The sequence below is a fragment of the Plectropomus leopardus genome, chromosome 10 (genome assembly GCF_026936395.1).
Source record: "Plectropomus leopardus strain MGB_pleo_1.0 chromosome 10, ASM2693639v1, whole genome shotgun sequence".
NCBI lineage: Eukaryota > Metazoa > Chordata > Actinopteri > Perciformes > Serranidae > Plectropomus > Plectropomus leopardus.
This window is the reverse complement of record NC_142185.1, coordinates 7,984,499-7,998,199: the sequence shown is the minus strand read 5'-3', so window position 1 is coordinate 7,998,199 and position 13,701 is coordinate 7,984,499. Positions and strand designations below refer to the sequence as shown.

The following is a 13,701-nucleotide window of genomic DNA, read 5'->3' as shown; positions in this document are numbered from 1 at the left end:
TATTACCTCGTATGTTAACCTTGTACATTAGAATGTTGTCTCCTGCTCGGCATGTGTACGTGCCTGTGTCAGACAGTTGGGTTGAATGTACTATCAAAGTCCTCTTGGTGTCCTCTCCTTGGATTGTAACATTGTTGCTTGGTTGAATTTCAGCGCCATCTTTATACCACTGGACCACACCATCAGCCCGTGATATTTCACATGACAGAACAAGCTGATCTTGCTCCACAACACTCTTGAAAAGGTCCTCCTCTGGGATATCAGCAAATGTTACCGGTGGCGCTGCAGAAAACAATACACAAAAGAAGTAAGTTGATGTCTAAACATTGCATTGACTTTTTATTCTAATGCATGCAGTAGTTGTAAGGCCAAGTTTTCACAGCTTAGACATGCTGATCTCAAGCCTTTTGAGATAGCAACTCCTACACATTATAATGATCAGTGGGTGTTAATCCACTTTTGGAGCAAAAAAAAAAAAGTGAAGCAGTGCATTGATTTAATGCAATACATAGGTGTGTTGGAAAACCCAGTGGACTCAACAAAAATACATGCTATTAAATGTGAAGCACTTCTGTGAAAAGCAACTAAATGTTTAATGGATTTAGGATATTTAGAGGGACATTGTCTATGATGAAAATGATGATCAGCTTCTGCTTCCTTTGATATTAGAGGTCATGAAGGTGAACAAAGCTCTACAATGTCAACATCTTGCCAAGAAAATGCTCAGCATATCACCTTTCACCTCCACATAGAAATCGTTGAAATCTGAATCATCATCAGTTTTACAACTGTACGATCCAGAGCATGAAGATGTTGCTGACTTCATAACATGTGTCCTCTTTTTGCCCTCTGAATCGATGTTTATTCCCGATTTTGGCAAGAGTTTTATTCCATCCTCACACCAGCGGGTCTGGCTTGTGGGGTCTGAGATCTCATACTGCAGATTGATCGGGCTGCCTGCTTCAACAGATTTGCTCCTTTCAGCCTCTGGAACAGCTGAGAATCAAACTGGTGCTATAGGAATTTCAGTTCATCGAACAGTAACCAGCAAATAATCAGATTTGCTATGCTATGTAACACTTGGATTTACCGGCTGAAGGCTTTACTCTTTAATTCCAGATTAAACAAATGGTTAAAAAAATGTTTGATAAAATAACGTTTTTACACAGGCACAGGGTGACAGTGAGATCAGTCAGTTCAACATTGCAAGACATGCAAAGAGTGAGCCAGCAAAATGAAACATGAATCAGGTTTTGTTTTTTTTTTGCTCTGTCTCTCTTATTTGTTCATCAAATCTTAGTAGTCAGTACAAGACATGAACAACCTTAATGTCCTTTCAGACCAGGAGGCCTTCAGCATCTGCAACTCAAAAGTCTCACCAGAGTCAAACAGTGGTGAGCACAACAGTCTGCTCTGCATTCTGCAACAAGTGTCAGCTTTCAAAAATTGGGAGTCATGTGCGCCACTACAGTTAACTGGACTGAGCAGGTGAATTAGATTGACCTCTTGTAGTTCACATATTGCAAAGTTGTTAGCAAACAGTTGCCTTTTTACAAACTCAGTAGACAGAGAGCAAACATATCATTGGGAGTTATGTTCATGGCCCCTAGTCCTTTTAGCTGAGTTTAGGGTCTCCACCAACTCCTGAGGAAAATATCTGGCTCTTAAGCTGCTAAATGCTCGACTATACATCAGCTAGTTGCTAACATTGTCAGTATCCTATGCTAGACAAATAGAATACAATCTGAAGTTTTTTGGGCTGAAAACAATAGTCTGCTGCAGCCTTGAAACAGGATTAACGAAAGTTAGACTGAACCAAACAGTAAAGTTGCTGGCTGTAAGACCAAAACAATGTGCTCCATGGAGCTGAGGTAAACTATAGAAGTGGTGTGGTTTGTTACTATGAGCAACCTCTTTCTCACATAGTAATTCGGTCGACTGCTAAAATAAAACTTAGATTGTGCAGTTTTACCACAATTCCTTTCAAAAAACTGAGCGGCACATCACTGCCACAGTTTGAATATTGAATAATGGCTGATCCCTTATGTGCTTATTTTGGTCAAATTTAAGACGTCACAACAATACATTTTCTAGTATTTGTCCACCAAAACCATAGCAAGTACATAATTACGTATCAGTCCACCTTATCTTTGAATATTAAAGCATAAAATAAAAAGTTGATCTAGTAGCCAAGCGTTCACTAAAAGAAGTTAGTCATTCTGACAAAGCTCAAAATACTTAGATCACCTGCAACATCCACCTTGAATTCTATATGGTCATCTGCAGCCTCGCAGCGGTACACCCCAGAGTGTCTGACTTCTGCTGATGCAATAACCAATGCTCTCAGTTTGTCTTTTGTTTGGATCTCATATTCACTCTCTGGAGATAGCTGTTCTCCATCCTTGTGCCAATAGACTTGGGCATTTGGCTCTGAGACTTCACACTGCATCATAATTGGGCAGCCTGCTTCAACAAATTTGTTTCTTGCGACATCTGGGAGTGCTGAAAACCTTACAGGAGTAGCTGGAGGGTGTTACAAGATTTGCAGAGCATTGTTGTTAAGCTGTCACAACGTCATTTAACAAGTAGTGTTCATCAAACTTTTTGGTTTTCATGATTTAGCACAGTATATAGAGTGTATGAAGCTCTATGTGTCTGGACAGTGTTACAGAATACTATAAAAAAAATGATGCAGTTGGGCAAAGAAGTGTTCAGTGAAGGGTAATAAGGGAAATCGTTAAATGCGCATCTCACACCTGGAAGCTTATTAATTAAAACTGAATACAAGAAAATCACCTTCAACATCCACATGGTATGTCACGACATCATCAGCAAGGCTACAACTGTAGAGGCCAGAGTCAGAGACCTTAGCAGAGTGAATCATCAATTTTCTCAGGCAGCCGTCTCTTTTCATATCAAGGCCAGTTTTGCAAAACAGCTCCACCTCATCCTTAAACCAGGAAACCTGGGCGACAGGGTCTGAGACCTCACACTGGAGGACTATTGGACAACCAATTGCAATCATCTTGTATTTTTCTGACAGTGGGATTGGCATGATCTGAGGCGATCGGCCTAAGAGAAGGGAATAACAAGGGTTTAGTGGACCCAACACATTGTCCAGACAGTCATATCATGTTCCCATGAACAATCAGAATAAAGCAAATTTGGTTCACCAGTCACACCACAGAATAAGATGGACCTATATAAGAAGATAGTAAGGGTATAAATAAATCACCTTCTACGTCCACTTTAAATGTGATGGTGTCATCTGATGTTGAACATTCATAGGTGCCACCATGTATGTTTTCAGCTGTGTGGATGAGTAGTGTCCTCGTTAGACCATCTGACTGTATTTCCATATTGTTTTGTGGTAGGAGTTTCACCCCATCCTTGTACCAGTCGACATGAACAGAAGGATCATGAGAGAGCTCACAGCTGAGGACAACGGGAGAACCTTCTTGGACGGACTTGCTCCTGTCAGTCTCTCGAAGCTCAGAGAACTTCACAGGTAGTGCTATAGGTTTAAGATATTGCAAAGAGAACGTCTCAGTGAACTTCATAAATGTCATTTCTTGTTGTAATTAAATATACAACCTACTGTATATTCAATTACCAATAATTTCATGACAAAACAACGTAACAAACAACATAAACACGACCTGCTTAACAAGGACAATGAGTGAAAGAAAAAGATTTTCAAAGGGCTAAAAGAGTCAAGTTCAGAAATTTCAAAGTAATCCACAGTTATTGTACACAGACAAACAGCAGAGACAAAATGCACTGGTAATACACAAACATAAAAAGTAACGAATTGTTTGTTTATGATAAAGTATTCAGATTGTGCCTTTAAGGAAAAAGAACAAGACACATAAAGCATTAGCTTTCTTAAGATAATGGACATGCAAAGAAGCTGCATTGTGAAGCTGCACATTTTAAAAAGATACTTAGAGTTAGGACGTCCAGTATTTACTGATTAACTCAGGTAAATAATGGGCAACATGATTAGATGTGATAAGGAGTTTTATATCTTTAGACTGACATAATATACTGTATCATTCCATAAGAAATTAACATAAATTGAACTTTACGTACATTTTTAAAGTAGAATCCTTTTCATTTCCATTTGTTTTAGCAAAGTAGATCAGACCAAAATAGGGAAGAGGAAAAATTAACCACTTCTGTTTGGTAATTAGACAAACATGACTTAAACCCTGCTGCTACCGGTTAGTTGGCCGTGCAAGACAGCAAAAGCGCTGCTGAGTTTCTAAGCATCACCTTTTACTTCCACAGCAAACTGGATGTCATCATCCTTTGACTCACAGCGGTATACGCCTGTGTGAGCCCTCTCTGCTGATGGGACAACTAGACTCCTCAAATTCCCCTCTGACTGGATCTCTACTCCATTTTGAGGTAAGAGCTGTGTTCCATCCTTGTACCAACTGACTTGTCCCGTGGGGTCTGACAGCTCACATTGTAGAGCAATGGGAGAGCCCGTCATGACTGTCTTTTTCTGGTCACCCTCAGATAAAGCTGAAAACTTCAGAGGCGGAGCTACAGGATTGAATGTAAAATAGAATTGGTCAATACAACAGATACTGCCATTAACCAAATGAAGCAAAGCGCAATCCAAAGGCTTCAGCAGCATATATTTAATATACATAAAAACCTTTATCCTACCCAGCTATTTTGATTCAGTATTTATAGGAAAATATGTGGCTTTCAATTATACCTGACTCAGCCTCGACACTAAACACTTTGTGGATCTAAAGTAAAAGTAAAACAGAAAACTGAGATTTTTATGAGAAAGGATAAATGAAGTATAAATATTGGATATAATTAATTGATGGCTTTCATTATTAATATGGGAGTTTCATGTTCAGTCATTAGCCTTTTTTTCCCAGTAAATCTATTTTTTAAACACATTTTGGCATTGCTGGTGTGCAAGCAGGATGATTCAGCACAGAGTTTCCTGCATTGCCAGCAGGAGGTTGTAAAGTTGGAGGCACTTCTGTGGCAACATGATAGAGCAAAACGTGAAAAGGAATAATGAAACCTTGACCACTTGACATAAGCCATTCTATTTTTTGTATGATGTGACTGAAAACTTCCAAGAAGTTAGGCTCAAATATAGCTCAACTGACTGCTAAAATGGTTTGCTTCTTCTGTTTGTTCTGGTTGGGTTTTGGGGGAGTCTTAATAGGAATATTAAACCTTAAAGAAAGGGGTAGTGTTTCTTCAGGGCATGTTTGCTTGACTGACATGTCCTTGTCATGTGCCATAGAGAACCAGTGTCCCATCTCTTTCTCAAGCTATGTGTTCTATTCTGCCTCTGCCGAAATAACATATTTTCTTAGAAGTTTTGTTATGTCCATTTTCCTGAAGAACCGAAATATGTTTTCAAGGCTAAATGAGTGTATATTACTGTACTGTTTGGGAAATTTGAGCAACCTTGAATGTTGTTCAAGATCAGGGAAGGGCTCTGGCTGATTAGTCAGTGTTTAGAAATGATCTTCCCAAGCCAAAGTAACCATGATCACTACCAGTGACATTAGCTAACCCATCTTAAGTTAGTTTTGCTTGTGTCCATTACTCATATTTGTCCTAATTTAGTCAACCAACAACTTAATAGCATGTGAACACCTTCCAAAAAAGGACAGACATATGCAGCTTTGTTACTAAATTTAAAAGTGTTAGTAAGAACTTAACTTAAGCGAGTGTGAGCTCAACACTTTATGCAAATGAAAGACGACGCGAGCTACCTAAATACTCCCGGACATAGAAAAAGGAGAAGCAGATGGAACCATGCAGTGACAGGTAATTTTTATCTTGGCCAAGTAATTAGCTGAGTTCAGAACGCGGTTGCTGTAGATGGTAGGTAGGTTTTACTTAAGGACTTATTGTATTTACCACCATGTCCTAACTGGATGTGAGCATCAGATATTGTGTCACATCGCACGCCCTCTGTCCAAACTCCATCTGATAAAACAGAACTCCGTCACGTCGTGTAAACAGACCACTTAGTGATAGGCGGTGCACTCAGAGACATAACCACTAAGAAGAGATCTGTGAGTACTTAGTTCCTCATTATACTTATTCACAGCAGTACTATCCTGGGTAACTTTTAGATGTCATTGCTGTAGCTTCTACACTATATCATACCGTCATCTCCACTTTGTAATACAAGCTATCTTCCAAGTATCCCGCAGTAATTTTCAATATATACAAAAAAAAATCAACTTCCTGGTGCTCTCCCTCCAGCCAGTTGCCGACTTATTGTAGTGATGCCCCCATTCCCATCATGCCCTAGTGCTGGACTGAGTAGTTTTGAGTTTGGTGTTAAGTTTGCTGTTTTATGCTCCAAAATGCAAATATCACTTTCTGTTGGTGTTTATAATGAATTCAGAACTTATGCTTATTATGCTATGCCTCACTTAGGTGGCTTATACTGGCTATTTTTTTTTTTTTTTTTTTGTTCATAGTTTACACCATTAGTGAGTTGCCTGTTACACTTCATGACTCTAGCTAAAATGCTGAAATCTGAGACCTTATGTCAGAGTAGCTTTTACCACTGATGAAAAAAAATATTGCATCTAGAGATAATAAGGTCAGTTGCTGTATTGGTGCCACTAATCTTTGGCGTCACCTTGAAGGTGTTCCCATGATGGAGAGCAGGTTTAGATGTTGTGTTTACAAACAGTGACCGACAATTGCTGCATGGTATATCTTTTAAGAGAGCAAATTGTGATTTGATAATTTTTTTAAACAATGGCAATGTCAAAACTTCTTCTGGTACTCTGTTTCTTAAAAAAAAAACTTTATTTTATCAATCCAAGGGGAAAAAAAAACTTTTTATAAGCAAAGCGAAAGCATTTGGATGCACTTTGCCCTGATTTCAATCTATTTTCAGAACAGATGAAAACAACTTTTGTCACCTTTAACATCCACATGAAACTGCATTGCATCATCTGTTGTCTTGCAGCTGTAAGTCCCTGCGTGAGACAGCCGCGCTGACTGGAGAGCCAGTGTTCTTATGGAACCCTCTGCCAGCATGTCTTGCCCAGCTGCTTCACGTAGATTTATTCCATCCTTGTACCAATTAACTTGAGCGTTAGGATCTGATATCTCACATCGCAGCACTATAGGTTCATCAACTTCAACAGACTTGTTCCTCTCAGCCTCACAAAGTGTTGTAATTGTCACAGGTGGAGCTGGGGATGTTTGAGGTAACATCAAGAGAAAATTGCATCACTATTACTGACTACAACAAGTATGCTTTCAAACAACAGAAGAGCAAAATCTCAAATCAAGATTAGTCATGCCAATAAATCTTAAGAGTTAAAATAAGTTGTGGTAAAACATATGTCTTTATGTTAGTAATCTAACAAAAGGTATATCTGGTTAGACTTGATAACTAGGCATTCATGTTAGAATTTTAGGCTAATGTATTTACTCTTTTCCCTATCTTTAATATTCCTCACAGACCACCCAAGCTCAAAGTTTTACATTGACTACTTAAGTAGTTTTAGTATGAACAAAAATCAAGTATGTTAATGTAGAAATTGTCAAAATGTCAAGGATTGCAAAAAGCAATCTCTTCATTTTGCACAATATCAACATTGTGCCCGTCCATTTTTTTGTTTTCATAATGCTAACCATTTAAATCACCTTCAACAGCCACCTTATTTGCAGTGACACTGTCACTCCAGTGACTGTCACATGGCCTTGACAGATAGATCTCTTCTGATAGGACAGTGGATGCCTGCTTGATAAAGTGCGGCTCCACAAACTGGGAAGATGATCTTTGCCCAGAGTTAACTATGCTGTTTACTTGGTCTTTTGATGCCTTCATGGTGGGATGACACTCTGCTTGGACTGTTGTGGCCCGCATGGACTGATACAGCACCTCTGGGTGTTTAGGTGCTGTGTGTCCTGTGTGATAGAGGTCATCCAATCTGATATGTGGCAAATGCTCCCTTAGTTGGACCATTTCTGCCTCTTTAGGGTTATACAAGTCCAACGATTGAAGGGATGCAGTGTGAGGTAAGTCACTGAGCTTCTCTGACTTGAGAGTTGTCATCTGTAGGGGTCTGTTAAATTCCTGTGATTGGTCAGTTGCAGTCCACAAGGAGTTACAGGACCCCTCTGAATGGACTGTATCAGTTTGTAAGCAATTATGAAGGTTCTCTGACAGCGCAGCTGGCATCTGTATAGAGCTACAGAGCTCCTCTGATTGGACAACTGTAGCTTGTAAAGATTTAAAAGGCTCCTGTGATTGGACCATTGCAGTCTGTACAGATTTAAAGAGCTCCTCTGATTGGACAGTTGCAGTCTGTACAGATTTAAAGAGCTCCTCTGATTGGACAGATGCAGTCCGTACAGATTTAAAGGGCTCCTCTGATTGGACAGATGCAGTCCGTACAGATTTAAAAGGCTCCTCTGATTGGACACTCGCAGTCTGTACAGATTTAAAAAGCTCCTCTGATTGGACACTCGCAGTCTGTACAGATTTAGTCTCCTTTGATTGGACAGTTGCATCCTGTACAGACTTAAAAGGCTCCTCTAAATAAACAGTTGCAATATGTGAAGATTTAAACGGCTCCCCTGATTGGACAGTTCCAGTATTTGAGGATTTAAAGGGCTCCTCTAAATGGACAGTTGCAGCATATGAAGACTTAAATGGCTCCTCTAATTGGACAGTTCCAGTATGTGAGGATTTAAAGGACTCCTTTAATTTAACAGTTCCAGTATGTGAGGATTTAAAGGACTCCTTTAATTTAACAGTTCCAGTATGTGAGGATTTAAATGAGTCCTCTGACTGCAGGGTAGCAGCTTTTAAGGAGTGACAGAGCTTGTCTGATTTGACTGTGGAAATCTGTAAGTGGTTAGTAAGGTGCTCTGACTGGGCAGTTAAAGTCTGCAGGGGGTTACCTAGCTTTGTATGGACAGTCGGCATCTGTATTGAACTGTACGGCTCTTCTGATTGGACAGTTAGAGTCTTGAGAGTGGATTCCTCTGATTCAACAGCTGCACTTTGTAGAAAATGACAGAACTCTTCTGTCTGGACAGCTGTCTGCAGGGAATTATCAAGCTCTTCGGATGGGGCTTTTGCATGCTGTAGATAGTAAATGAACTCCTCACCTCGTGAATCTGTGGGCTTATCAGTGTGATGGTGTATGTCAGATTGCATTATTGTTGGCTTTACAGAGTTACAGTAAACTGGATTTTGGGCATTTGTTGTTCGTTGACTGTTGGCAAGCTCCTTAGGCGGTTTAGTTGTAATCCAGTCAGTCATACATTCATAACTTGATTGAGAAGCTGGCATTTGCCTGGAATGTTCTTCATTTGTCTCTGTATCTCCTCTCTTGCCACAAAAGGTGCCAGAATTGCATTTTGAGGGCATGCAGTCAACTTCAACAGGATAAGCCTCTTCAGTGGACTTCTGTTCTTGGTCAGAAGAAATCCTTGGCGATGTAGCTATAAGCATTGTGATGTACACAGAGAAAGGTTTTCAGTGGATGATGGTCTCAATACGTCTTCTCATAACAGAATTTTACATCAGTGTGGGTTAGCATGGAGTTATGGGATAATTCATTGCAAAGACAAACAAGAAGATCGACCAGGTTTGGTCTGAGATTGAGCTCCCACAATTGCCCCTTCCACTGACTCCTAAAACTGTCATACCACCAGTAAGTACTCTAACACCTTAAAAGTACAAAAATTTTCTTGTCTTTGATAAGAGTTCGTTGTCATTGCAACATTGAGAGGTTCAGGGCAGCAATGTGAATGAGAGGATCTTGTGATGAATAAGACAAAAGATGGACTTAAAGAGTGGTAAGCTGCTTATTACAAGCAAAGATGGCTGTTAAAATGAAGAATTAATTGACAGACACAACATATATGTTAGTATGAGGAGCAGCTATGCAGCTACTGAACACCCACATGTTTAAGAGCCAAACACTGCAGGAAATGACATGAGACCAGGACTCAATATGACAAAAAGCAACTTTGAAAAGGGAAAAAAAATGCAGATGCCTCAGATGATTGAGCTAACACCACTATTGTTAGTGGCATTTATGTGCTGGGTTAAGATGGATGATTGATGTTGAAATATATCAAATCACCTTCGACATCCACAGTGTATTGGACAGATGCATCAGCTATCTCACCAATCTCGTCACCATAGTGACACTGCTCTGCTGTTTGGACAAAGCCAAAGAGAAAACAATGAGCTGGGTGATGGCTTCACGTATGAGACTAAAAACTTGATTGTTAAATGTGCAGGTACAATGTGGAACACCACCTTTCATGTCCACATTTAACTTTGCATCACCAGATGTTTCACAGCCAAACCTCCCATCACCAGACAAGTCATGTGACTGATGGGGTATGGCTTGGCTGCTGCTCTGTGATTCACAGTCAGCTTCCCTTTTTGGATAGATCTGGGTTCCATCTTTGTACCAACAGGCTTTGGCAATGGGATCTGAAATCTCAAATTGCTGAACAATTGGGCAGTCCGCTGCAGCAGACTCGGTCTTCTCAACATCAGGATCAAGCAGATATGTTGGAGGTGGCACTACAGACAATCATTGGGGGGATAATTTCAGTGTACATCCCAGATGTTAGTGATTTCAAAGAAATATAGTTTTACAGATATTAGCTCTGCATTGTAACAACAAATAAGAAGACAAACTAAAAGCTACACAAAGAGTTAGTCCTAACTAAAATTGAAAACACATTTGCAAAATCACCTTGTTTGTTTACTATTAATTGGGCAACATCATCTGCTGTTGCACAATAGTATGCTCCAGAGTTTGAAGGATGAGTTGGTTCAATAACAAGGGTCTTCTTGATGCCTTCCATTTCAAAATCTGGCTCTGTATTAGAATCATGTTCTTTATCCTCCTGCCATGACACCTGGAAAGCAGGGTCTGAGATTTCATGTGTTGGCTCAGTTGGGCAGGTTGCTTCAAGTGACTGCGTCTCCACAACCTCTGGTGAGGGCGACAACGGCAGCGTCGGAGCTAAAGATGATGATTCATATTATAATTGCGAACATATGCATATTTACACTCTGCTTAAGAAAGGGGTTATAGGCTCAGCTTTCCCAAATGGGTAACTATTTTTTTATAACTCAAATCAAATTAAAGGGGAATAACTCACATTATCAAGGATTACACATATATTTTAATTTTGTCAGTAGAGATTATTTACCATTGTATAAAAAAGTTATGACTTCACGCAAAACACGACTTGAACACAGACAAACAGATATGCATATAGTGAATGTTAGTTGCGTCTAGTCACCAGAAAGCTCTAGGATTTGCTCCAAGATTCAGCATATTTAAATAAAAATCACCTTTGATATCCACAGTGAAGTGAATAGTGTCATCAGAGGTTTCACAGCTGTATAGCCCTGAGTGCAGGGGCTCAGCAGATGGGATAATGAGTCTCCTCAATGTGCCTTTACTCTGTAAATCCCAATCATTCTGCGGGGAGAGCTTTACACCGTCTTTATACCAGCAGACAGGCACAGTGGTGTCTGCAGCCTCACATTCCAGCTCCAAAAGTTTGCCCGCTTCAAGTGACTTGGTTCTCTCAACATCAAAGATAGTCGAGTACGTCACTGGTAAAGCTAGCAATGGGAATTCAGGACAGCTAAATAAAATCAAGACTGTGGAAATAGATACCTTGCAAAAATGTAACTGCTGAACAGAAAATTAAAAGGCTGTTGAAGTGTTCAATTCAGGGCACAGCAATTGCAAAAAATAATTATTGTAGCTAATAATTACCTAGTATATTAACAGTTCTTTAAGGTTATATGTGTGAAACAGTTCTTCAAACCACATACAATACAAGCAGGGATTATTAGTGGCATCTAGAAAGAGGAGGTTGGGTTATAATATTAACGCACAAGATAAAATGTGTAAAGTCACCTTTGATCTCCACTTGAAACTCCATGGTATCATCCTGTGTGGTGCATCTGTACACACCTGAGTGGCACAGCTCTGCAGACTGAACAATTAATGTCCTTGTGTTGCCCTCTGAGTGGATTTCTAATCCAGAGTTTGAAATGAGCTGCATTTCATCCTTGTCCCAGCACACGTGGGCCTCAGGATCCGACACCACACACTGGAGTACAATAGGGCAGCCTGCTTCGATCGACTTGGTCCTCAATTCTTCAGGAATTGCTGAGAACTTCACAGGTGGAGCTATAGATATGTTTAGAGCTTATGTCAACCTAAAATCAACCTCATGCCAGCCTGTGAGATTATTCATCATAATCTATTTACTAACAGCCACATTGCTAACATGCTATATTGCAGTCAAAAAAAAGATGACAGCTTAGCTGCACTCGTGAGTGCTAAGAGGAAAGGCAACAGACAACATATAAAAGTGTCATTGGAGTTAGTTGCTTTGCTGGGAAGGAACTTGTTAATGTTTTACATTGCTAAAGGTTAAACAAATCACCTTTGATATCCACACTGAACGTGATGGCGTCACCCTTTGTCTTGCAGCAGTATAACCCAGAGTGGAAAAATTCTGCTGAATGGACAATCAGTTTTCTGGCCAAGCCCTCAGTTAGAATATCTACTCCAGTTTGAGGATGGAGCTTTGACCCATCTTTGTACCAGTACACCTGGGCAGAAGGATCTGAGAGCTCACAGCATAAAACAATGGGGTAGCCAGCTTCGACGATTTTGTTCCTCTCAGCATCTGGAATTGCTGTAAACCTCAGAGGTGGGGCTATGGATATTTTGATAAATTGTTAAATTATAAATCTAATATGTTTTGGTTAGTTAGACTGTAAGAGAAGACCAAGTGTACTTTAAATAATAAAAGGAAAAGGGGGGTAAAATATTACAGTAAAGATGGTTAGTAAAAGACACCAGTATTGCAAGAAACTCACTCCACTCACCCTCTACTTCGACATTGAACCTGATGACGTCATCAATGGCATCACAGCAATACACTCCCGAATGTGAGAACTCTGCTGATTGGATCACAATTCTTCTCATAGTGCCCTCAGATTGGATATGCAGACCCTCCATTGTGTGTAATTCCACCCCATTCTTGTACCAATGTACTGGAGCTGCAGGGTCCGACAGCTCACAGTAGAGCACAATGGGGTTCCCAATTTCTACAAATTTGTTTCGATCCATTTCGGACATTGGTGAAAATTTGACAAGAGGAGCTGCAAAAACATTGAGAATGTTTTGTGTAATTGAGTCTTGTCAATTATGATAATGGACTGAAGAATACAGTACATTAAAGTCATCTTGCATCTAATTGGTGTCGAACAAAGTTTGGACATTTGTCCAAATTCCAGTTACAATAAATAAACAAATGAAAAATGGCGTACATGTTAGGCATACCAAGACACATAATGAAGCAAATTATGACAGTGACCCATACATACCTTGTATGTAGAGTGCTGCAGAATCCCGAATGCCATAGGCAATAAATGTGATCTCAGCTCCATTGTCTGTATCTCGTACTCCCCGAATGCGAAGAGATTGGTGTGTTCGTGACCTGCGCATGGAATAACGTTCATCTTCCTGAAGCTGAGTTCCATTTAAGAACCATGTGCCAATAACTGAGGCAGAGAGCTCAATAGAGAAGAGGGCATCTTGCCCCTCGGGCACCAAGGCATCCTGTAGGGGAGCTTGTATTCTGGCAACTGGAACTGGAGAAGAGAATCAG

At 40.0% G+C, this 13,701-nt stretch overlaps 1 protein-coding gene across 13 annotated transcripts in view; it reads right to left on the bottom strand.

Moving 5' to 3' along the window:
• obsl1b (obscurin like cytoskeletal adaptor 1b) overlaps positions 1-13,701 on the bottom strand; it is a 43,053-nt gene that overhangs the window by 22,642 nt on the left and 6,710 nt on the right. For 3 of the 13 annotated variants that reach the window (XM_088082976.1, XM_088082975.1, XM_088082978.1), the window contains exons 6-21: positions 13,418-13,684; positions 12,917-13,192; positions 12,469-12,744; positions 11,934-12,209; positions 11,357-11,632; positions 10,749-11,021; positions 10,301-10,573; positions 10,122-10,196; positions 7,666-9,474; positions 6,933-7,208; positions 4,276-4,551; positions 3,236-3,514; positions 2,797-3,072; positions 2,248-2,523; positions 736-996; positions 7-282 (exon numbers count right to left, since the gene is read on the bottom strand). In XM_088082976.1, coding sequence (XP_087939102.1) covers positions 7-282; positions 736-996; positions 2,248-2,523; positions 2,797-3,072; positions 3,236-3,514; positions 4,276-4,551; positions 6,933-7,208; positions 7,666-9,474; positions 10,122-10,196; positions 10,301-10,573; positions 10,749-11,021; positions 11,357-11,632; positions 11,934-12,209; positions 12,469-12,744; positions 12,917-13,192; positions 13,418-13,684 — 5,721 coding nt within the window. The remainder of the gene's footprint in view (positions 1-6; positions 283-735; positions 997-2,247; positions 2,524-2,796; positions 3,073-3,235; positions 3,515-4,275; positions 4,552-6,932; positions 7,209-7,665; positions 9,475-10,121; positions 10,197-10,300; positions 10,574-10,748; positions 11,022-11,356; positions 11,633-11,933; positions 12,210-12,468; positions 12,745-12,916; positions 13,193-13,417; positions 13,685-13,701) is intronic. The other 10 variants (XM_088082979.1, XM_088082977.1, XM_088082984.1 and 7 more) reach the window with 10 other exon arrangements.